Here is a 25,403-nt window from a genome sequence, read left to right as displayed (position 1 = left end):
TAATAAGTTGCACCTATTTAAAGTATAACTATCTTCCCAACCCAGCGATTGGACTCAGGTCTCCCGCATTGCAGGCAGATTCTTTACCAGCTGAGTCACAAGAGAAGCCCAAGAATGCTGGTATGGGTAGCCTATCCCTTTTCCAGGGGATCTTCCTGACCTAAGAATTGAACCCAGGTCTCCTGCATTGCAGGTGGATTCTTTACCAACTGAGCTATCCGGGAAGCCCTTTGATACAGCATATGCCTATAAAACCATCACCACAGTCAAGATACTAAACATATCCATCACCTGTGAAAATTCTCTCTTTGCAATTCTTCCCTCTTCCCTCTCTCCACACTCCTATCCCCAGACAGCTTCAGGTCTGCTTTCTCTCTCAGTACAGACGACTTTGCATTTGCTAAAGTTGAGTAGGAAAGAGGTCATATAATATGCAGTCTTTCTCGATCTGTCTTCTTGCAGTTAGCGTAACATTTGGAAGTTCATGAATGCCATCTGTGTGTATCAATAGTTCACTGCTTTTTACGGAGGGCGGTATTCCGTCATGTGCGTAGACCACAAAGTGTTTACTGATTCCCCTGCTGATGGACATTTGTAAAGCCATTCCCTATCATTTTTAAAAACACATTAAAACTGTTTATTTATTTGGCTGCATTGGGTCTTAGTGGTGGCATACAGAATGTTTAGTTGTGATGCTTGGGCTTAGTGACTCCAAGACATGAGGTACCTTAATTCCCCAACCAGGGATCAAACCCACATCTCCTAGCATTGCAAGGCAGATTCTTAACCACTGGACCACCACAGAAGTCCTTCTCTCTTTCATTTTAAATAAACTTTTAATTTTAGAATAGTTTGATTTACAGGAAAATTGAAAAGCTAGTACAGAGAGTTCTGTATACACCCACACTCTATTTCTCCTATTAGTATCTTACATTGCTCTGGTACATTTGTCACTTTCAATGAACCGATATCGATACATTATTATTAACTGAAGTCCATCCTTTATTTGGATTTCCTTAGTTTTACCCATTGTCCCAGGATCTCATCCATGATACCACATCACACCTAACGGTCCTAACTCCTTAGGATTGTCTTGACTGAGATAGTTTCTCAGACTTCCCCTGTCCCTCACCTGGGGTTTGTCAGATGTTTTTCTCATGACTAGATTGGGGTGATGGTCTTCGGGAGGAAGACCACAGAGGCAAAGTACCATCTTCATCACATCATATTCAGGGTACATCAATGACCAACATGACTTCCTGCTGTTAACCTTGATCACTTGAATGTCTTAGGGTTCTGCTGCTGCTGCTGCTGCTAAGTCGCTTCAGTCATGTCTGACTCTGTGTGACCCAGTGGACGGCAGCCCACCAGGCTCCCCCCGTCCCTGGGATTCTCCAGGCAAGAACTCCGGAGTGGGTTGCCATTTCCTTCTCCAATGCATGAAAGTGAAAAGTGAAAGTGAAGTCGCTCAGTTGTGTCCAACTCTTCGCAACCCCATGGACTGCAGCCTACCAGGCTCCTCTGTCCATGGGATTTTCCTGGCAAGAGTACTGGAGTGGAATAGTACTGGAGTGGAATACCATTGCCTTCTAAAACTCTATAATTCTAAGATTTAAAAATTCAGTAATTCTCACACTTTGTATATTTTATTCTAAAATTCTATTAACTTAACATTCTAAAAGTCTATGCTTCCTTGATTCTTATGCAATTATAAAGCTTCAAGGGTATAAGGCACCTTAAAGCTAGTTTATAAAGTTAATTAACTTAATATTCTTGTGTGCTTGTGCTCAGTCTCTTAGTCATGTCCGGCTCTTTGCAGCCCCATGGGCTGTAGCCTGCCAAGCTCCTCTGCCCATGGAATTTTCCAGGCAAGAATACTGGAATGGGTCACCATTTCCTCCTCCAGGAGATCTTCCCGACCCAGGGATCAAAGCTGCATCTCTTGCTTCTCCTGCATTGGCAGGCAGATTCTTTATCACTAGTGCCACAAAAATTCCCAGATCTTACTCATTACATTTTCTAAAATTTTATGATTCTTAGGTTATATAAATTAAGAGCTGTCAGGCTTTAGGGGTTCAATTTTAAAAGACTTCTCTAATTCTGAAATTTTATGGTTCTGAGTTCTTATAGAGCTAGAATTTTAAGATTCTCTTGGTCTAATATTTAGAAACTCTAATTTTAAGATGCTATTGTTTTGTCTCCTAAAATTCTAAAATAATGTAGTTGTAAGTGCCTCTTGCAGAGAAGGCAATGGAAACCCACTCCATGTTCTTGCCTGGAGAATCCCAGGGATGGGGGAGCCTGGTGGGCTGCCGTCTATGGGGTTGCACAGAGTCAGACACTACTGAAGCGACTTAGCAGCAGCAGCAGCAGCAAGTGTCTCCTGAACTAATATTCTAAAATTCCCTCACTCCAAGATTCTACGATCTCTTGCAGAATCTGCAGCTGGAGAGATATCTCTGAAGCCAAATAGTCACCTTCCCAGCGCTTGGACCCAGATTCTCCTGGGGCTCACCAGTTCAGTTCTAGATTTAGGTCAAGATCCAGCACCTGGCTCTGGAATAGAACTTGATCACCGGCTCTGGGTGGCTAGCTTCTCCACATCCATGAGGGGCACCTTAGGTGCACTGAAGGCTGGCTCCCGTGGACCTAGGAACTGTCACAGGCATGGAGATGCTGCCTAATTAAATGAGCAGACACCAGTTGGTAGATGACAGGTCCTCAAGAGAACACAACACAGGACCAATAAGCTGTGTTGAAGGCTTCTTAGCTGGCAGACTCTTGTATCCCGATGTAAACGGAGAGCTGTTTCTTTAGACCCTTTCCTTCCTTTCCTATTTTGAAATTTTGCCTGGAGCCAGTCCTTGCTAAAGGCCAATTTTCTTCCCCATCTCCTTACGATTTATGGTCCTTCCTGGTTGCTCTCTTTGCTGGGTAATAGAGATGAGAGAGCAAAGTGGGTGATCGTTTTGAGCAGGAGGGATGTCAAAGCTATTTCTCCCAATCCTTCCAGTTTCTTCTCACTTTCCTTACAACTCTTGGAGAGGAGGTATGAGGCAGGGGGTTTTCAGTTTCAAATACAGGAACCCCACTCTGCCAATTAGGATGGTATTTGGCTGCAGATGATAGAAATGCAAGTACAATAGTTGAAACAAGCAGAGGGGGTTATTTTTTTCACAGGTAACAAGAATCCAGAGATAAACATTGCATTTATCATCCAGATAGGAAAAAGTGGAAGGGCAGAGAGCAAAGAGCTAAGAGCCTTCTCCCAGGGTCTTGTGTTTTTCCTTGAGAATGAATGTCCTGCCGAGGACTGCCACTCACCTCATTGCCTAGCACTGGGTCACATGGCCACTGAGAGCTGCAAAAAGGTCTGAGCACACATTTCAGTTAGCTGCATTGCGGCCTCAAGTAAAATCTGGGTAGTGCAGATAAGGAAGAGAGGAAAAATGGATACTGATAGGTGACCAGCAGCATCTGCCATACCAATAAAACTTATGTAACTGGCAGCTCAGACAATGAAGAATCTACCTGCAATGCAGGAGACCTGGGTTCGATCCCTGGGTTGGGCAGATCCCCTGGAGAAGGGAATGGTTACCCACTCCAGTATTCTTGCCTGGACAACCCCATGGACAGAAGAGCCTGGCAGGCTACAGTTCACAGGATCGAAAAGAGTCAGACACGACTGAGCTACTAACACACACACACACTACTAAAGATAAAAGGAGAGAATCCTGACATGCAGGGGTTTCAGGCATGGCTGGATCCAGGTGCTCAAACAATGTTGTTAGTAATTGTGGTTCCTCTGTGTGACTCCACTCTGGGTGGCAAAATGGCTTCTAGCAACTGCAAGCTGACTTTGCTATGCTATCAGGCCAGCAATCCCGAGAAAGCAGAACACTTCTTTCCTAGTAGCTCTAGGAGGTCAGACATCCATCTCTGGCTTACTTCAGTATGGCTGAGAATAGAACTTGTAGTGGAAAACATACTCGGATTGACCAGGCTTGGGGAGTGTCCTGGGGCTGCAGGTGGGGTCAGGTCCAGTGAAACTACATGGGTGGAGACAGAGGAGATGGAGGTAATCACAAGAGGAGACAGGTAAGGTCATGTGTTTCCACACTAGGATGGACATGGACTAGGATGGACATGGACATGCCAAATTGTTGTCTGGAAAATCCCATGGACAGAGGAACCTGGCGGGCTACAGCCCATGGGGTCTCAAAGAATCAGACACAACTGTGCAACTAACACTTTCACTTTTTTTTTTTTCACGGAATGCTAAACATGGGCCAAGCTTCTCTCTACATGCATGTTCTCATTCATCCTCCTCACAACAGCTCCATGAGTGGGTAAGATGATGCAGGCTGGGGAAACGGAGGTTCTCCCGTTTTTTCTCCGTGTTTTCTCCATTACTCCCAGTGAAGGTCAACAGAGGATCAGCAAAGTTTCTGAATGCTGAGTCATAAGTCAGAAGAATTGGGTTTCATTCAGTCATCACATACTCCTTATTCTTCCTGTGTGATTTCAAGTTCATCACATCCCTCTTTAAAGACCTCAGTACCCCTCTGTGAAAGGTGCAGACCTTCCTAAAACCCTTTCATCCTTAAGACTGTTGGCTCTGAGGTCAGACACCTTTGTTTCATTCTAGTCTCTGCTGCTTCCTAGCTCTGTGGCCTTGAATAATTCACCTCCCCATTTGGAACCTCGGTTTCCCCAACCTCCATCAACCTACGTACTCATAGAGCTGTTGTGAGAAGGATGAATGAGAACATGCATGTAAAGCATGTAGCTAGATGCTTGGCCCGTGTTTAGCATTCCTTGAAAAAAAAAATAGTGAAAGTGTTAGTCGCACAGTCGTGTCTGACTCTTTGAGACCTCATGGGCTGTAGCCCGCCAGGCTCCTCTGTCCATGGGATTCTCCAGGCAACAATTTGGCAGTAGTCATCGTCACCGTCATCCTGGTTATTATTATTATTACCAGCCTCAGGCCCCTGCCCCAGGAAGATTCCCACAGAGTCTCAAAGCATCATAGCAATGTAGAACAGACCCTCAAATACAGGAACTCAGTTCCCTTTGCCTATGTCTCATCTCACCTCCAACAGCCAACTGCCTTTTCCAGTTTTTGCTTGGGTTGTCTCCCCCTCATCATAGCTTGGGGGACAGTGGCTGACCCCTTCTTTAAACTCATCTCCCTCCGTGTTCCAGGAGGGCCATCCCTGTTGGAAAAAAATGACTCACAAAAGATCCCTCAGCAGCAATTATCTAAATGGGAGGCTGGGAGGGGGAGAGCCATTTAGAATCCACTTCATTGCGGGATTAGCTAATTAATTAACGGTTTCACTGACAACTCGTCAGAGAAGTGTGTGTTAAACAGGAGCGCAGTGGGGCGTGATTTATAGACTTTGACACCCCCATCCCCGGCCTCTCCAGCCAAGCCCCCTCCCTCCCACTCACCCCATGGCCCCCACCCTTTTGCTCACCACTCCCCACCCCAGAGCATGGAAGCCTGGGGACCTCGGGAGCTCCCTCTGGAGTCCTGGGGCTGGGCTCTGGCTGGGGGAGGGCGGGGCACATGGAGATGACAGAAGGGCGGCCAGGGAGCGGGTAGTGGACTGGGGTGACAGGGAGACAATGAAGAGATAACAAGGCAGCTGAGGCTCCAGGGATGGCTGCATCTGCCCCTTGCCCCCAGCCCAGAGCCACTCCATCTGTGCCCGTCCCGGCATGCGGGGTCCCGTAGGCACCTGCCGGTCACCGCTGCTCCCCCTGCCTCCCAACAGTCCAGGGCTTTTCAGAGCCCTGTCCACGCTATTCGTGGAAAAGGGAGCACTGTTCAGGGAGACCGGAGACTGGGCTTCAACTTTCTCTTGGGAAGGAGGTTTAGAGGACTTGAAATAGATGAGGGAAGATGAAGGGCAGGGTGCAAAAGCAGGGTGAGAAAGACAGGAGCCGGAAGTGAGGATGCTGTATATTCTCACCGACTTCCTGCACTGAGGTTTCTTCAAACGCATCCCACAGGCCACCTGCTTCAGCACCACCTGGAGGATGGTGTATCAACGCTATGCTCGGCCCGGATAGAGTGTCCACCAGCCCAACATCACACTTAGTTGTGGGGCCAGGTGTATGCAGTGTTAACACCCTGATTCTGAATGCCGGGAAAGCGTAAGTGCTTGACCAGCGCTTTTGCTAAAGGAGACCACTAATTTGATCCATACGGTGAACCTGGTAAAGCCCAGATCCGTATTTCAGCTTTGGATTCTCTTTGCTACTGTGGGAATTCTCAGCCAGCTGCAGGGTGAATGTGGGGGCCCTGGAGTTGCAAGGAGAATGTTCTGTGGGTAGACAGACAGGCAGGTTTTTGGGGAAGAGGTTCTGGAGCATCCATAGATGCTCTTAAGCTGTGGATGACCTTAGAAGGAGTGCTGTGTGCTTAGTCACTCAGTTGCATCTGACTCTTTGGGACCTATTGGACTGTAGCCCACCAGGCTCCTCTGTCCATGGGATTTTTCAGGGAAGAATTCTGGAGTGGGTTTCCAATTCCTTACCCAGGGCATCTTCCCATCCCAGGGATCGAACCCATGTATCTCGTGTCTCCTGCTTTACAGGCAGATTCTTTACATGCTTGAGCCATCGGAGAAGCCCCCAGAAGAGGTAAAGCATCTTTAGATTAGCATCCCTGAAATTGTTTCCTTCTCTCCGTGATTCTGGAAGAATCATCCAAATCCTTCACACCATGGACCGATGTGAGGACACCAGCAAAGAGATGCTTCACAGGGCAACCCATGAGACACCCCCGCACCCCCGCAGGGCTCTTTCCATCAGTCCCTATTCCCTCCCTGCTCCCACCAGCACCTGCACACCGAATGGGACTCAGCCCCACTTCTCAGTCATTAGGGGTTTGTCCACCAGGTGCTCAGATAGGAGACGCCTGGGCTGGGTCGTGTCCACCAGGAAGGTCCTTTCTCCAAGGAGATGGACTATGCTGTGGGGGTCTTGATGGAGACCACCCCACCAGGAGGATGGGGGGGATGGAAAGAGAGGAAAGGGGTCCATGTCTGTCCCACTCCAGCACAGAGGCTTCTGAAAGAGGACTTGGAGAGTCCACGCTACCTTGTGTGGTAGGAACCATTGTCCCCACTGTATCGATGAGCAGAGGCATTAGATTAAGTGGCCACATTAGTGAATAATGGAGTTCAGTAAATGTTTTACATATATGTAAATGTGCATATGTTATGTATGTATTATGTGTATGTGTAAAAGGCAGTAAACTCAACATTCAGAAAACGAAGATCATGCCATCCAGTCCCATCACTTCATGGGAAATAGATGGGGAAACAGTGGAAACAGTGGCAGACTTTATTTTTTTGGGCTCCAAAATCACTGCAGATGGTGACTGCAGCCATGAAATTAAAAGACGCTTACTTGGAAGGAAAGTTATGACCAGCCTAGATAGCATATTCAAAAGCAGAGACATTACTTTGCCAACAAAGGTCCGTCTAGTCCAGGCTATGGTTTTTCCTGTGGACATGTATGGATGTGAGAGTTGGACTGTGAAGAAGGCTGAGCACCGAAGAATTGATGCTTTTGAACTGTGGTGTTGGAGAAGACTTTTGAGAGTCCCTTGGACTGCAAGGAGATCCAACCAGTCCATTGTGAAGGAGATCAGCCCTGGGATTTCTTTGGAAGGAATGATGCTAAAGCTGAAACTCCAGTACTTTGGCCACCTCATGCAAAGAGTTGACTCATTGGAAAAGACTCTGATGCTGGGAGGGATTGGGGGCAGGAGGAGAAGGGGACGACAGAGGATGAGATGGCTAGATGGCATCACTGACTCGATGGACCTGAGTCTGGGTGAACTCTAGGAGTTAGTGATGGACAGGGAGGCCTGGCGTGCTGCGATTCATGGGGTCGCAAAGAGTTGGACATGACTGAGCAACTGAACTGAACTGAACTGAAAAGGCAGTAAAAAAAAAATCTATATCTATATCTATATCTATATCTATATCTATATCTATATATATATATATCTATATATATATCTATATATATATATCTCTCCTAACAGTAGAGCAGCTCCTGGCACAGAGTGAGGACTCAGTAAATGCAATTATTATTTCGCTTTATGTATCTACAAAGCAGACCCCACTAGGAGCCCGACATTCGTCACCTGCTTCAGTCTTCACAAGGGCTCCCTAAGGAAGGTAGAAGAATGCTTTCCATCACAGAGGAGAAGAGAGGCACAGAGAGGGTCGGAGGCTTCCCCAATGTCACACAGCGGGTGCTGGTGGAGCTGGATGTTTGGAACTGGGCGAAAGGGGTAGGCGGGCGGTCAGAGCCTGACATCATCACCGCCGGATCTAGAGACCTCATTTTGCTGGGAAGCCTGTGTGAGAGTCAGGCCTGCTCACTCTGCGCCTCAGCTGTGGACCCCTTCCAGGCCCAAGTTTCAGCCTCGCAGACCGAGTCAGGTGTCGAAATCCCTCCTCTGAGTCCGCAGGTGGGGAGGTGGGGCTCAGAGAGGGACAGGGGCTTGCCCCAGGTCACACAGCCCACCAGGGGCAGGGCGGGGGGAGACCCTTGACCTCCCGCTGCCCTTGGCCCTCCCCAGCTCAGAGTTCAAGGATGCGGAGAGGACCAGACAGGGGTTAAAACCCACCCAAACGCGAAACGGCAGCCCCAGCCGCCCCCCGGCCAGGGCTCACTCCCAGACCGCCGCCCCCACCGCGGGCCGGCCCGCATCTGGGCGCAGGGAACAGATTTCCCGTTTCACACAGCGCACAATGGGCCGCCTCAAAGGCGCGCCGCGGGCATTGTTCGGGCCGGCGCCCGCGCGTCCTACCTCCGCGCGCGAATTAACCCCCGTCACCCTCGCCATTGTCGCCGCGCACTTCGGGGCCGGCCACAAAGGCGCCAGAAAACCCTGCCGTGTTCGGAAGGATGGGGGTGGGGGGAGGGAGCCACCGGGATGCGAGGTAGGGAGGGGGTGCAGGCAGGCTGGGGCGAGGACCCGGAGGGAGGGAAACCGCCCAATGGTGGGGGGTGGGGGGGTGCAGAGTGCGGCCTGGACGGGAATGGGGGGGCGGAGGGGGGAGGGGAGGGGCTGGAACAAGCCGCAGGGGCACAGGCAGGATGCGGGGGCGGTGGTAAAGCATGGGAGGTGGGGTGCACGCTGGATGGAGGTGCTGGATATGGGAGTGGGGGTGCGGGTCAGAGCCTGACACCATCACTGCCGGATCTAGAGACCCCATTTTGCTGGGGATTGGGGTGGGGGTGGGGGGCGGCTGGAGCAGGGGCGGGGCATAGGCAAGAAAGAAGGGGCACTTGGAGCCCAAGGGTGGGAGGGCAAAAGTGGGGAGAGCGGGTGGGGCAGGCAGGATGGAGGGTGCTTGGAGAGGAAGGAGGTGGCTGGCCGAATTGGGGTGGAGGGTGCAAATCTGCTCTGCTATCCACACCCCTGGTCTTTGGGTCTACATTAGCTTTCTCTCTCGCTGTTCCTCCCCGCCTCCCTCCTTCCCTTCCTTTCTCCCTTCTCTCTTTCTCTCTCCATTCTTTCTCCGTCTGCCCGTGACTGTCTCCCTGTCTCTATCTTTTTTGTGTTACCATTTCTTTGCCTCTCCGTTCTCTCTCTTTATTTCGCTTTACCTCTCTGGTTATTTGACTCTGTCTCTGTCCCCATCTCTGGGTCCATCTCTGTATGTCTCACTGTCTCCATCTCTCTGCCTCTCCGATTCTCTCTCTTTCTCTCTGTTTCTGACCATCTTACTCTGTCTTTGCTGCTTTAATTCTGTTTCTGTGAATGTGTCTGTCTGTCCGTCTCTCTCCAGGACAAAGAAGGATGCCCTTGGTGGAGACTCTCAGCCCCTGCATTTGGATTGCTGCCCGGCCCCCTGCCCCTCCTCCTCCCACAAACAGTTGTGCTGACATCTCAGGAAAGAAGGGCCTGAGTGGGGGCTTCATGGAGCCCATTGTACAGATGGGGAAGCTAAGGCTCAGAGATGTCAGTCCAGTGATTATATGCCCTGCCCTGCCCTATTTTCCGGAGTCAAATATTCAGAAAAATAACCAAGTTGTCCAAGAGTGACCTCTAGCATCCTGGGACATTGTCCCTTCTCAGCAGGGGTCTGTGTCTTGGGTCTCCCAGGCAGGCAGGCAGGCCCCAAGGTTCCCAGGCCCCAGCCTTGGAGATAGCTCTTGGAGACCCCAACTCACCATCTCCTACTCAGCTGTTAATGCCTCCCAGACTGATCCTGTGCTTCTGCTGGGGTGAGTCCTTCTTTCTCTGGGGCCTCCTGCTGCACTGTGGGGGTGGGTGGGGGAGGGGCGGGACTGAGGAGGGGGCACCCTGGCTGGGGTGATGGCACTGATTCCTCCCCTAGAGAGAGACAGCCCCCAGCCAGGCCTGCTGTGGGTTAGATAAGGAGCAAAGCCACACAGCTCATCCTCCTTTTTTGTAATCTCCTCCACCACCATCCCTCCCCAGCACTGACTCCCCCACTTTTTTTTTTATATCATCTTTATGGCTTTGGAATTATCTGGGCTGACACTGCATTCATTTAGCCAAGGGCAGGTGGGGTCACAAGAGACAACTTACTCATATGTGTATATATTCTCTGTGTCCCTCTGCCCCTACTCTCTAGTGGGGACTTTGGAAAAGAGGGAATAAGGAAACTGGAGGAGAGGTTGGGGACAACCAGCTCAGGGCAGAAAAGAGATTTTGAGTGCCAGAGACCCTGTGGTGACAGAGGCCAGTTCTCAGCCAGCCATGGCTGAACCTCTGCCCTCCGCCTGCTCACCTCCTGCCCCTTCGAGGAGGAGAATCATCTAAGGCTTAGTTAAAGAGGCACTGGATGACAAAGGAAGTGAGTTTTAACAGTAAATATCCCTTTCCTCTTTCCTTCCTCAAAATAGTCCTCAAATTTCAGAACATGGATTTAATTGTCACCTGGCTTGAGTCCTGTGTGAGGCTGTGTGACCTTGGGCAAGTGGCTTCATCTCTCTGAACCTCAGTGTCTCCATCTGTAAAATGGGGACAACAGTAAAGCCCACCTTCTCTCATGTTATGAGGATTAAATGAAAAGTTAATGGAACTGCTTGGCAATCACTGAGTATATCGTAAGGGTAGTATCATCACTGCCCTTAAAAGGGATTGCTTTTATTACTTGCTCTTTGTTTGCTGTTTGCTAGGGGTGCCCAGAGACAACTTACAGAGCCTCTGCCCCCAAAGGTGCTCTCTGACATGAAAGAATGGCTCTCCTTTCAACCGAGTTAGGGTTTTTGTTTTCATTTGTTTTGGCCATGCACAGCTTGTACAATCTTAGTTCTCCAACCAGGGATTGAACCCTCAACCTCTGCAGTGAAAGTACCCAGTCCTAACCAATGGGTTGCTAGAGAAGTCCCCCAAGTTAAGTTTTTCTTAAATAGTTTTTTATTTCTGGACAGGGAACACAGATATGTTCACAGAGCTTAAAAGTGATACCAAACTTCAGAAGCAGATAAATTACAGGTGGATTATTCTCATCACCAAACAATCCACTACAGGGTTTTTTGAAGTGGTAAAGAAGATTGGAAGTGTGGAAATGTTAGCTGGAGCTCACTCAGCCTGGCTCCCCTCTGGAGCAGTTGATGGTGGGGAAGTGAAACAGGGTCTGGCCTGAGATAGGAGCTCTGGGTTTGCACATCTGACTGGGCAGTTGGGGGCAGATGGCTTCCCTTCTGAATCTAGTTTGTCCACTTGGATGACTGGTAGGCCCGATCACATGTCTGCAGCTGTCTCACCTTCACCCTCGGCCACGTGCTTCTGTTGCTTCGCTGGACAACTGTTTCCCCTCTGGCCTCTCTGCTTCTTCTCCCCTCTCCCCTGTCCTCTCCCTTCTCCATATCACAGCCACAGAGACCTTCCAAAAACCTGAATCAGTTTCTTCTGCTTACAGCCTTCAAAAGCCTCCCCTTGTCTTCAGAAACCTTATTTTGGCCTCTGAGGCTCTCCATGACCTGGCCAACTCATCTCACCTCCTCTCACTCCCTGCCTTGCCCACCTAAGTCCATCTGCTCCAACTCATTTCCACCTCAGGACCTTTGTACTTGCTGGTCCTTTCTGGGACACTTTACCCCCGACCACCCTGGCTGTTTCTTGTCCTTAAGTTCCCAGTTGAAATGTCACCATCTCATGACCACTCAATCTCGTAGACCTCTAATATTCACTCTGTCCTCTATTATCTTATTTGTTCCTGGCCCTATCTGATACTATCTTGCGTCTTTGCTTGTTTCATGTCTGTTCCTCCCATCAGATTGTCAGCCAAGGGCAGGAAGCGGATCTGTCTTGTTCAGTAGGCATCTCAGTAACTTAGAGAGGAGCTGGTGCATAGCAGGGCTCAATGAGCATTTGTCAAATCAGTCATTGAACCCTGATGGTTCAGCACACTACTAGATGCATTTTTAGTTATTTATAAGTGAGTGAGTGGTTTCCTAACTTTTGAAAAACAAAATATGGCAGGAATTCAGTCACACAGGACAGTCTTCCCGGGCGCTTCCTTGCAGACTGGCATGCTGTCTTGGAGCAGGGATCAAAAGAGTGGGTTCCCAACCACCCCAGGGTGACAGGTGACTCTCAGCCAAGCCCACTCGGTTGCAGCTCAGGAAACATTTACTGAGGTCCTGTTGTTGGCAGTCTTTTAAAAATAATTTCTTATTTAGTTTTATTTTTGGCTGTGCTGGGTCTTCCTTCTGTGCAGGCTTTTCTCTAGTTTCCTGGGCTTCTTCTTGTAGTAGCTTCTCTTGTTGCAGAGCACAGACTCAATAGTTGTGGCACATGGGTTTAGTTGCTCTGCCACATGTGAGATCTTCCCCGATCAGGGATCGAACCCGTGTCTCCTGCATTGGCAGGCTGCTCTTTACCACTGAGTCGCCAGGGAAGCCCCTGTTGCTGGCAATCTTGATGACAAATTATTGTTTTCCTTTGCAGGACCTGGGCCTGCCTGCCGTGAGTCCCGTGATAGAAAAATGGTCACCAGCGACTGGCCTGAACGGTCTCCACAAGTCAGCTTGGCCACAGAGTTCTAAAGTGATTTCCGTCAACCAATAAACTGGAGATGCTGGATGAAATAAAGCTCTCAGAGAGGCTCATGGGAAATGCTGAGGGTCTGAGGAGGGAGGGGGAGGTTCTGAAAAGATAAGGCTGAGATGAGAGGAGAAAACGGTAGCAAAGAGATTGCATATTTAGTTCCTTGTTCGGGGAGGTGAGACTGGGTCTTTGCTTTCTGGTTCTCTTGCTTTGAATTGATTCTGAGACTCTCAGAAGACGTTTGCCTGATCACCTTGAAAGGATCATATAAAGTAGATGCTGGAAGGGACCAATATTTATTGAGGGTCCAGTATGTTCTGGGCCCACATAAACTATCTTATGTGATTCTCTCTAGTCGTCACCGTAGCCAATGCCAGCCGAGTTTGGTATCCTCATCCCAGGGACTAGGAAACAGAGGCTCAGAGACGCTAAGTGGTTTTTTTAAGGACACACAGCTCATGAGTGCTGAAGCTGGGATTTGAACTCAAGTCTGTCTGGTTCCGTGCTTACTCTTTTCATTATATCTCAGTGTGTCCTCAGCTTGGAAATGAAGATAATGGAGATGTTGGGAGGGAAGAGGGCCCAAGGAGGGATGATGCTGGACAGTGTGATCACGGTGATAAGATTTGGGAAGGCTGGATGGAGTAGGGGTTTGGCTCCTAGAAGGCATCTGGCATCCATGTTCCCTGTCCCACTCCACCCAGCCTTCTCTGCCCCGAGTCCGGAGCCTCTGCTGGGGGAGGTGGGGAGGGGAACTAAGCATCATGTAATTGCCCCGGCTCTTCTGTGAAATTTGTTTCGGGACACATTAGTTCCAGTGAATTTAGCTGAACAGCGGGGAGCCCTGAGAAATGATTTGCAATTAGCCGCAGCCCCACGGCCCCTCGCTGGGACGTGAGACTTGGGCACCGAGTGGGGAATGGCCAGGGGGTGGGGCTGCCGCCCAGTGCCCATGGAGACGGTGTGGCAGTGGCTGAACTTGACCATCTCAGACCTGACTGGTCTCTGAGCCTGGTGGGGCCTGACTGGAGCGGAAGTAGGGACAGTTTGCTCCCAAATAGTCAAGGCCAAGACCTAGTCAGGTCAGAGGGGCGTTAGGAATGATCTGCTCTTGCCCTTCGTAGAGGGGGTGCTGGATGGGGCTCTGGCCGTGGCACACTCTTGCCTCTGTAGAAATGGTGCCCGAAGCACCTCCTTGCAAGCCACTGTGCTCTGGGCACTGTGCTGGGTACTTTCCCCCGATCATAAATCCTCCCGAATAGGGAGGCAGGGAGATGACTCCTGCTAAGTCGCTTCAGTCGTGTCCGATTCTGTGTGACCCCATAGACGGCAGCCCAACAGGCTCCGCCGTCCCTGGGATTCTCCAGGCAAGAACACTGGAGTGGGTTGCCATTTCCTTCTCCAATGGATGTTCGGAGAGGTTATGGGATTCTTGCAAGGTCACTCTGGAAGTGGCAGGAGGAGGACTTGAACTCTGGCCTGTTGGACTCCCAAGGTCATTACAGCTGCCTCTTACAGTGACCTCCAAGGGGAGGCAGAAGAGGGTGGTGATTAAGACCCACCAGGTGCAAGTCTCAGCTCTGGCTGTGTGACCTCCGCCAGGTGCCTTCTGCTCTCTGAGACTCAATTCCCTCACCTGAAAAATGTGGCTACTACTGCCCACGTCATAGTGTTGTTTCTAGGTTTAAATGAGAATGTAAGGCATTATGGCAGCAGACAAGACTCCGTGAATGACAGATGTTATTATTACATCCTGATCAAGCTTTACTGGAGAAGAGAGAAGCATCTTGTGGGGTCTGGGGGGTGGGCTGCCTGCCGGCAAACATGCCCTCCTCAGTGTAGTCAGTCTGCTCTGCCCAGAGGCTTTGAGTGGGTGTGGAGATGACCAAGACAGCCCGACCTTGCATGAATACTCCCTGATGCTTCCGGAGTGAGCCAGGTAGGCGTGGCTGTGAACCATCATGGCATGCAGACGTGAGCTGAGGTGGTCAGGGAGGGCTTCTAGGAGTTGGTGACCTTGATCCAGAATTGTCCCTATTATGACTGTGAGATGATTGTGAGAATCCACATTGCACACTCCCAGGGGATGCCCTTCCTGTTGTGTTCCATGTCATACAACACAGCAACTCTCATTTTGATAAAGATGGTAAACACTTGCCCCACGCCAGGTGCTGTCTTAAGCGCCTTACAAACATTTTTAGCTCATTTGTTCCTTACTTAATTTTACAAGGTGGCTCCTATTATAAGCCCATTTTTATTTCTTTCTGTTTTTTTTTTTTGGCTGCACCATGCAGCGTGTGGGATCTTAGTTCCTGGACTAAGGATTGAACCCATTGAACCAACTGCTGCAGTGGAAGCATAGACTCTGAACTACTGGACCTCCAGGGAAGTCCCTAGGTCCACTTTTCAATGAAGAGGAAAATAAAACAAGGACAGCTTTTTTCCTCTGGTCACACAGTAAAAGGTGTTGTTGGGAATCAACCCAGGCCTAGACAGTTCTCGAATCACCCTAACCATTACACTCTCCTACCTACTTCCCCAATGCCTTTCTACTTTCTGCTGGTCACTTGCCACTCATTGTGCTCCCACGAATGAACCAGTCAGGGCAAGAGAGTCAGTCATGCTCCCCACATGTCATGAGAACCCTGGGTAGTGACTCCGGAGTGGCAGGGACCCCATCTAGAGTCTGACCTCAAAGCCAGCCTGCTTCCTTTTCAGGGTGGGGTGTGGCCAAACATTTTGCTAAGTGTAAGCCCAAGACCCTGAGGATATTTAGGGATTCTCCTGTGAAGAGGAAGGCGTGGCCATTGGCTGTCAGCCATCACACCTCCTGTTCCTCCTGACATAGTTCCTGGCACATAGTAGGCCTTCAGCAAAGTGAACTTGGCTATCTCAAGGAAAATGTTTCCCATCTCAGAGACTTGCCTGGCCCCAGCCAGTAGCAAGGATAAGTACATGATTTGCAAGCAAAAGTAAAGGAAGGAAACCAGCATTTCTGAAACTGCCTCTTCTTTCTGCTTTACTTGGTTTTGGAAGAAAAAGCCAGGCAGTTGGAGCTGGGGGCCTTCATGGAGCATGAGTTATCTGTGAGCTGGGGTGATCAGGGAGTGCTTCTGGGAGGAGGTGACCTTGATCTAGAATTTGCCTCTTAGGATTGGGGGCTCCACATGTCTCCACTCCAAGGGGCTTTCACTTCTGTCCCTGTCCCAGACCAGAGAGGTAGGTTATTCCTACAAATAAGAAAACTGAGGGCCTGGCTTCTCTGGTTTTACAGTGGATAAGAATCTACCTGCCAATGTAAGGGACATGGGTTCAATCCCTGGTCCGGGAGGATCCCACATGCCATGGAGAAACTAAGCCTGTGCTCTAGAGTCTGCGAGCCACAACTACTGAGCCCATAGCTTACAGTAGCTACATTCAGTAGCTATAACTACGGAAGCCCATGTGTCTACAGCTTGTGTTCCGCAACAAGCCACCGCGGTGAGAAGCCCTCACACTGCAACGAAGAGGAGCCCCCACTTGCCTCAAGTAGAGAAAGCCCTCATGCAGCAATAAAGACCCACAGCAGCCAATAAATGAACAAATCTTAAAAGAAAAAAAAGAACGCTGAGGACCAGTTGGTTTGGTGCCATGCAGCTAAAATGAGGGATGCCCACCTGTCCCGACTTGCCTAAGACTGTTCAATTTAGCACTGAAATTCCAGCATCCCACAAAACCCCTCAGTCGGGGCAAACTGGAATGATTGGTCACCCTCATCTTTAGCGACTGGACTGGGATTTGAACCCAAGGCCAGCCAACTCCTCTCAGCCCCCTCTCCCCCAGGGCCTGCCCCCCTCAGCCTTTCCCACCCTGTTCCTCCTCCTCTTCTGAATTCATCAGCTCTGGTTCCCCCCGGTCCCCCGAGTACTGCCCTGTCCCACGCCTTCTGCGGATTTCCCCAATGCCCAGGGCTGTGCTTTCTCTCTTTCTGGCTCCTTATCTTCCCTTGTCTTCTTGTGGAAGAAGAGATAAAAGTAATTCTTATGGCCGCTTCTCCACCGGCGGCGGCCGGCCCGTCCCCCTCCTGCCGTATTTCCCTGGCCTGGCCAGATAAAGGGTTAGGCCTAAGCACATGTCATTTTCTTTGTGTGAAATCAATATTCAGCAAAGTTTATCTGCCCGACATAGCAGGAAGTGCTAATTTCATCCGCGTCAATTATTTTGATGAATGTTCATAAAGCTCAGGGTGTGAGAAGTAGATAAAAGAATTACTGGAATAACGCACACGTACTACACACACACGTGCACACACACACACACACACACACACAGAGTCACCCAGGAGTTCACACTGGGGCACCAACAGACCGGGTGAGGAGAAGGCGTTAACTGACAGCTGTCCCATCTACCCAGGATGTTGACCATTCAAAACATCTCGGGAAGATGGAACTGGGGTTGGATTTGCACCCAGGTGTTGGCAGTCTCTGATTCGTAGGATAATACAGCGGTTTTCGACCTTGGTGATTTAGACCCCTAGGAGATGTCTGGCAAGATCTGTAGACATTTTTGGTTGGGGATGAAGATGCTACTAGTATCTCTTGGGTAGGGGCCAGGGATGCTGCTAAACATCCTCCAATGCCTAGATCCCATCACAGAGAATTATCCAGTCCATGTTTCAATGGTGCTGAGGTTGAGAAATCCTGGAATCGAGGTTTTGTTTTTATTTTTTAATTTAAATTTTAAAAAGTGTTTCTCTAGATCTCTCATTTCATGACAAGGAAGTACCTGTGCATTAGTATATATAGTTTTTATTTATTTTTTAACATTAGAATTATTTTTTGACATTATTTTAATTTTTTTAATTTCTTGCTGCACCACATGGCATGTAGGATTCTATTTCCCCAACCAGGGATCAAATCCACACCTTCCGCCTTGAAAGTGTGGAGTCTTAACCACAGGACCACCAGGGGAGTCCCATACATATAGTTTTTAAAAGATAGGATTAAGAAACCAGAGATCAGATGCTAAATACAAGAATAAAAATCTGTATTTACTTAGGTAATTTCAACTCTTTGGTGATCCCTTGGGGAATTTACAAAAATAAAATAAAGATAAATGTGTTTAAAAAAAATACTTGGCCTGATAGAAATTTTCACAGCCTGAATGCCCGTGGCTGGGCAACTGTCACACTGAGTGGAAATGCGTGGTGCTTGCTGGGAACTGATTCTGAGGTTGGAGAATCTTTCGTGGAGGTATGTGTGAGAATGTGCAAGCACTTGCACTTGGGCACCCCGGCACGTGAGCGTGGAGTCACACATCCTCCTTGCTGGTTTGCTGTTTTGAGCCGGGCATGAATGCAGGCCCAGAAGACCCTCTTCCTTCTACTTTGTTGTTGTTCAGGCGCTAAGTCGTGTCTGACTCTTTGTGACCCCATGTCCTGCAGCATGTCAGGCTCCTGTCTTCTCCACTATCTCCCAGAGTTTGCTTAAGTTCATGTCCATTGAGTCAGTGATGCTATCCAACCATCTCATTCTCTGCCACCCCCTTCTCCTTTTGCCTTCAATCTTTCCCAGCATCAGGGTCTTTTCCAATGAATTGGCTCTTCGCATCAGGTGGCCCAAGTATTGGAGCTTCATTGTCAGCATCAGTCCTTCCAATGCATATTCAGGATTGATTTCCTTTAGGATTGACTGGTTGGATCTCCTTGCAGTCTAAGGGACTCTCAAGAGTCTTCTCCAACACCACAGTTCAAAAGCATCTCTTCTAGAGGGATGGTATGGGGAGGGAGGAGGGAGAAGGGTTCAGGATGGGGAACACATGTATACCTGTGGCGGATTCATTTTGATATTTGGCAAAACTAATACAATTATGTAAAGTTTAAAAATAAAAAAAACATAAAAAAAAAAGCATCTCTTCTACTTAACAGCAGCTGAATATGAACATCCTGTGTCCAAAAGCACTTCTTAAACCGTCACGTGCTCTTGGATCACCTGAGGATCTTATCAACTTGCAGTCTGATTCTGCAGGTCTGGGGCAGGGCCCGAGACTGCGTTTCTCACCAGCTCCTGGGCTAGTCAGGCTTCTGACTCACGTTTCATTGTGAGGTCAAAGGATGTGCTATTGCCGTCAAGCTTGGTTAACATCTTGAGTCACCTTTTAGTCTATCTCTGAGTGTAGCAAAAATACTTGCAGGTAAATATTTCTAAATCATCCGGGTCCAGGAGACCATACAGGGATAGTGTCCTTGACTGTTGGCAAGCAGACAAGTATGACTTCAGTTAGACTTCTCGGGCTCCAGTTTCTGCATCCTGACTTACTTTGGGCATCACTAATTTTGGGGGGTTTATTTTTTATCGTCAGCTTCTCCCACGGATCTCTGTTTTGTTTGACTGCTGTACCCCCAGTCCCTAGGATAGCATCTGCCTTATGCACACCCTTAATACCTATTTCCTGACTAAATCCATGTGCCTTAGTTGTCTTACCTGTAAAATGAGCATGATAACAATGATACCAATTCCAGAGAGTCGTTTAAGTACTCATCAAATTTTGGTGATTATTATTATTATCATTGTTACTATAACTATCATCATTGATAGCTCTGTTCAGCCTCCATGCATATTATGCCAGTTAGTATAGTTGCCTAACTAAAAGACCCTAAACAGGGTGGTTTAAAACAATCCCAGGTGATCCAATGGTTACGTACCCACCTTGCAATGCAGGGGACATGGGTTCAATCCCCAGTCAGGGAAATGAGATCTCATGTACCTCGCTGCAACTAAGCCTACTTATGGCAACTGCCGAAGCTCACGAGCTCTGGAGTCTGCAAGCCACAACTAGAGAGCCCACTTGCTGCAACCACTGAGCCTACGAGTCACAACCTGAGAGTCCATGCACTGCCGTGAAGGATCCCATAGGCTGCAACCAAGACCTGATGCAGCCAATTAATCAATCAAAAGAAAATAACCCCAGATTTTGTCTGGTGGGAATTCAGACAGGGCAGAGTGGGGATGGTTTGTCTCTGCTCCACGATGTCTGGGACCATGGCCGGCGACCCTTGAAGGCAGAATATAACACAGCAGCTAGGGGCTAGCCTCACCTGGAAACATCTTCAACTCACATGCTTGGAGACTGAGCTGGGGTGACTCAGAGGAAAGGTATGTTGACTGGAGCACTGCAGATGGCCTCTTCATGTAACCCTGGGGTTCCTCACAGCATGGTGGCCTCAGGGGAGTCAGACAGCTTATGTCATGGTCAGCTGGTTGGTCTTTTATGACCCAGTGTGGGAAGCCACACATTGCTTCTGCCCTATTTGATTGGTTGAAACAGTCATATGCCCATGCAGATTGAAGAGGCAGGACATAGATGACCCCCACTCAGTGGAGAGATGTCAAAGAATCTGCGGACCATGTGTTAAATTGTCCACTGAGAAATCTGATATATACACACTGTGTAACCAGTTTTATTTCCCCAGGATTTGAGCCCATGAAGGCAAATGCCTTTTCTCTTTGTCCCGCCTAAACCATGCATCATGGATGAGGAGCTACACTGCTGTTATTGCATGCTCAGTTGCTCAGTCATGTCTGATTCTTTGCAACCCCATAGACTGTAGCCCACCAGGGTCCTCTGTCCATGGGATTTCTCAGGCAAGGATACTGGAGTGGGTTGCCATTCCCTTCTTCAGGGGATCTTCCTGACCCAAGGATTGAACTCACATCTCCTACATCTCCTGCACTGGTAGGTGGATTCTTTACCACTGAAATGTTGTGTTAGGATTTTTATAACTCTACTCAAGTCAGCCTCCAGGACTTTAGAAAACACCCCACCTTCTAACAAAAGTCAGCAGCACTTTTTTTTTTAAACAAATATATCTGAGGACGCTCCTTCTAGGAGGAAATGCTGAGTGTCGATCACATAATATATGATGTTGTGAGCAGATGTCATGATATTATATGATAAAATATTATGAGCAGATGATATGCTATTTATTATGAGCAGGTGATATATGATGCCATATTACGATTATGGATGATGATATATTGTGTATCCTGGCATATGCGGGAGATTATGTATTCACACGCTCTGGCGTGAAGAGTCTGATTTAAGAACTTCCTTCGACTTACCTACCTCTGGCTCTGCCAGTCAAAGTCTCTTTCACTGAGTGGGACAAAGGATCAAAACTCTTCAATCCTAGGCACTAAGCTATGTGTGGATTTGGGATTTCAGGGGATTTCAGGCCCAGGGGTCACAAATTCTGAGCATCCTCCCACTCGCCCAAGGCTTTGGGTCTGCAAAAGCTGTATCTCAGAAATGTTTGTAGAAGGAGTAATATTGAGGATGAAATTGCTGTGGGCCAGTGGCTGGTCCGAGGTATATAAAGAAAAAGCTGGATGTGCTCACAGTCTTGAAACTAAATTATAGGGAACAAGAATGGAATCAAAAGGGAACATGTGAGAGTCAGAGCAGGAAACCTTCAGACGGAGGTAATTTTATCAAAGGAACTGTTGGGTGAATACCAATGTAAATGCTGTAGATAAACAAACACCCCTCTCTGATTTGGAGGTGTAGAGGGAGCAAAGGGGGGCTTGAATGAGGTGCAGGTCTGAAAACTAAATATCCCCCAATCAATAAGAAATCAATTTCCTTCGTATGAAATTCTAAATGAAGGCCTTGAATTTCTAAATGCAGAGAAAGCGTTCACTGGGAAATAGCAATTGCAGAGGTAACAAGGGTCAGTGCCTTGGGATGAGGGCTCTGGAGGCAGGTGGCATAAAGTTCAAATCCAGGTTCAGTCTCTGGGTGACCTCAAGCGGGTTACAGAATCCCTTGGGACCTCCATTTACACATCTGTAAAATGGACAGAAGGACAATTCCCATCTCACAACATGTTTTTAAAGACTGAAGAGAGGTAAAGTGCTTTGGGCAATGCCTAGCATGTATGAAGCACTCAGCAAATTTCTATATTATTACCAATGAGCCTATTTAATTAGCAATTAAAATGCTACACTCCTGGGACCTCCCTGGTGGTCCAGTGGTTAAGAATCTGTCTTTCAATGCAGGGGATGAGGGTTTGATTCCTGGCTAGGGAACTAAGATTCCGGATGCCACGGGGCAACTAAGCCCCTGTGCCTGCCACATCTAAGACCTGATGCAGCCAAATGAATAAAGAAATAAAATTAAAAAAAAATGCTGTACTCCTTAAAGACCGTTCCTCCTCTGAGGAAGCTGAAACATGCTCCCAGAAATTTTGCTGCCACACAAAGCTGTGCCCAGTGCATCGCTCTCATCGCTGGAGCAGGGGTGGACTTCTGCCTGGTAGAGGCGGCAGCTGGCTTCATCAAAATCAGCAAGAGAAAGAGCTGACCAGCAAGACGGAAGTGACAGTCTTACGTTACATCATAAGGAAGTGACATCTACCACCTTTGCTGTATTCTATTGGTTAGAAGCAAGTCAAGGCCCCGCCCATCCTCTACAGGGTATGAAACCCAGGAGGCTGGTATCCTTGTTGTCCAGTCACTAAGTCATGTCTGACTCTTTGTGACCCCATGGACTGCAGCACCCCAGGCTTCCCTGTCCTTCTCTATCTCCCAGAGTTTGTTTATGGAGTCAGTGATGCCACCCAACCATCTCATCCTCTGTCATCCCCTTCTCCTCTTGCCCTCAATCTTTTCCAGCATCAGGGTCTTTTCCAATGAATTGGCTCTTTGTGTCTGGTGGCCAAAGTACTGGAGTTTCAGCATCAGTCCTTCCAGTGAATATTCAGGGCTGATTTCCTTTAGGATTGATTGATTTGATCTCCTTGCAGTCCAAGGGACTCTCAAGAGTGTTCTCCAACTCCACAATTTGATCACATGGATCACAGCCTTGTGTAACTTCATGAGGCTATGAGGCATGCAGAGCAAGGCCACCCGAGACAGATGGGTCATGGTGGAGAGTTCTGACAAAACGTGGTCCACTGGAGAAGGGAATGGCAAACCGCTTCAGTATGCTTGTCTTGAGAACCCCATGAACAGTGTGAAAAGGCAAAAATAAATAAACAAATATTTTTTTCAGAAAAGGGAAAGGTGGTAAGTTGCAGGTATCACAATGGCGTGTGGCTCAGTCAACAATGACCCGGGGGGACTGTATTACAACCGTAATATCTGTGCTCCTTAACATACTTGAATGTTTTACTATTCATTCAAAAATTTAAACAGATTTTTACTGAACTGTTAACAATGGTAAGAACTGCGTGAAGGGATGGGGAATGATTTTTTTTATGAATCTCATTATATGTTTGTTTTAACAGGAAAGCCAACAAAAATTATTTCTAAAACAACACACTGAGATCAGATGAGTCGAGGGCAAGGCTGGCCTTGAGGAGGTCCAGAGTTGATAATCCTTTCAGCAATCAGGTCAAGGGCAAGAGTCAAGGCTTACTTTTCTGGAGGCTTCCTAGTGCTCCATTATAATTCAAAGGCCAGGTTCCCACCCCAGCCTCTCAAATGCTCTATTCTAGGGTGCCAGAAACCAATATGGAATTTCCTTACAGGCTCAACAGCATCCCAGGAAATCTGAAGACCAAGGGATTTTCTTATTAGTTTTGAGATTATTGTTGCCTTATTGTTTCAAATAAGAGAATGACAAATGTCATACAAATTACACAATTAGTATGGAATGAGTTTTAGCCCCCAAACAACCCTTGAAGCTGCCAAGAAAAAAAAAAAATCAACAGTCTACTGAAGAACAATTTCATTTAGCAGATAATTTAGAATCTTGTAATTATTTTCTTAGTTTTCTTCAAACCAAAGCATGCAGACAGTATTGCAAAGAGCTCACTGCTGTTGGTTACTAGGAGAGTGTTTGTGTAATTAGCAATGTGGCTCTTTGGAAGAGCAATATGGCTCTTCTTGTTTGGAAAGAGGGGAGTGAATTCTCTGTGGTGTCTTGTTTGTTGATGCGGGTTTTTAAAAGTGTCATGACTAATCTGTCTCTGGACTTGAGCCAGATCACATAATGTTTGGCAGGCATTTCGTGCAGGCAGGGAGGAGGAAGTTTGGTGAAGGGCTGGAATTCTGTCTGTAACTCTTTGCTGGTGAGATCCGAGTCTTTGTGTCCCAACTGGATCCCACATCTGAACAATGTGTGGGATCACTGGCTGGGTAGAGGCTGAGGTTCTGGGGTCATGGGAAGTTCCACGGCCTTGGTGAGTCCAGAGCTGATCATTCCTTCAGCAATGGTATGAGGTGCAACTCAATGCAGTGTATGTGCTCAGTCGCTCAGTCGTGTCCAACTCTTATCGACGCCATGGGCTGTAGCCCTTGGGGCTTCTCTGTCCACGGGATTTCCCAGGCAAGAATCCTGGAGTGGGTTGCCATTCCCTTCTGCAGGGGATCTTCCTGACCCAGGGATTGAACCCAAATGTCCTGGGTCTCCTGCTTTGCTGATGGGTTCTTCATCTGCTGAGCCACTGGGAAGTCCCACTCAATGTAAGAGCAAACCTAAATTCTGCTTGTAATATGCCGCCTTTGGGAAATGGCTAACTGCATTGTATGAGTCAGGATGGGCTAGGTCTTACTGTTATAACATAGTCTGATGATCTCATGGTTTAAAAGAATAAAGGTTCGGACTTCCCTGGTGGTAGAGTGGCTGAGAGTCCTCCTGCCAATGCAGAGGACATGGGTTTGATCCCTGGTCTGGGAAAATCCCACGAGCCACAGAGCAACTACGCCCATGCACCACAAGTACTGAGCCTGAGCTCTAGAGCCATCAAGCCACAACTACTGAGCTGCGTGCTGCAAACACGGAAGCCCTTGTGCCTTGAGCCCATGCTCCGAAACAAGAGGAGCTACCACAATGAGGAGACCTCACACAGCAACTAGAGAGCAACCCTCAGTCTCCACAACTAGAGAAAGCCCGCATGCAGCCACGAAGAGTCAGCACAACCAAAAATAAAATAAAATAAATAAATTTTTTAAAAACTAAAGAAAATAAAAAATCAAACAATGCAAGTTCATTTCCACTTGCCCAGTGTAGGTCAGCTGGTACATCTCTGCTCACTGGAGTCGCTCCTGGATGCAGCTAGAGGCACAGTCACCATTTTATGCCATTGACATCTCAGCATACATTTCCATGATCCATGCACTAGAGGAAGAGGACGGTGGAGTCTAAGCACCCGCAAGTCAATGCTTTGGCAGGAAGCAACGTAGTTGTTTTTTTTTTAATGAGCAATGTAATGAGCTTTTGCTCATATGTAATTGGCCAAACCCAGTCACATGATCACACCTACTTTCAAGGGAAAGAGAACTTGTAACCTTTTCTGAACCTGGAACTAGAGACTTGGACATGGATGGATATTAATGATGTCTACTGTATGGTTCTTAGAATG

General features: G+C 48.1%; 1 protein-coding gene across 1 annotated transcript; it reads left to right on the top strand.

Moving 5' to 3' along the window:
• Positions 1-8,209: 8,209 nt before the first annotated feature.
• LOC132342553 (uncharacterized) lies at positions 8,210-13,105 on the top strand. The gene is made up of 4 exons (XM_059876208.1): positions 8,210-8,468; positions 8,557-8,972; positions 10,142-10,263; positions 12,962-13,105. Exons 1-4 carry the CDS (start codon positions 8,210-8,212, stop codon positions 12,981-12,983), a joined length of 819 nt encoding a protein of 272 aa, XP_059732191.1. The 3' UTR covers positions 12,984-13,105.
• Positions 13,106-25,403: the final 12,298 nt, after the last annotated feature.

Source organism: Bos taurus, chromosome 17 (assembly GCF_002263795.3).
Source record: "Bos taurus isolate L1 Dominette 01449 registration number 42190680 breed Hereford chromosome 17, ARS-UCD2.0, whole genome shotgun sequence".
Classification (NCBI taxonomy): Eukaryota; Metazoa; Chordata; class Mammalia; order Artiodactyla; family Bovidae; genus Bos; species Bos taurus.
Note: the sequence above shows the minus strand (reverse complement) of the source record. Positions and strands in the feature narration are given on the sequence as shown.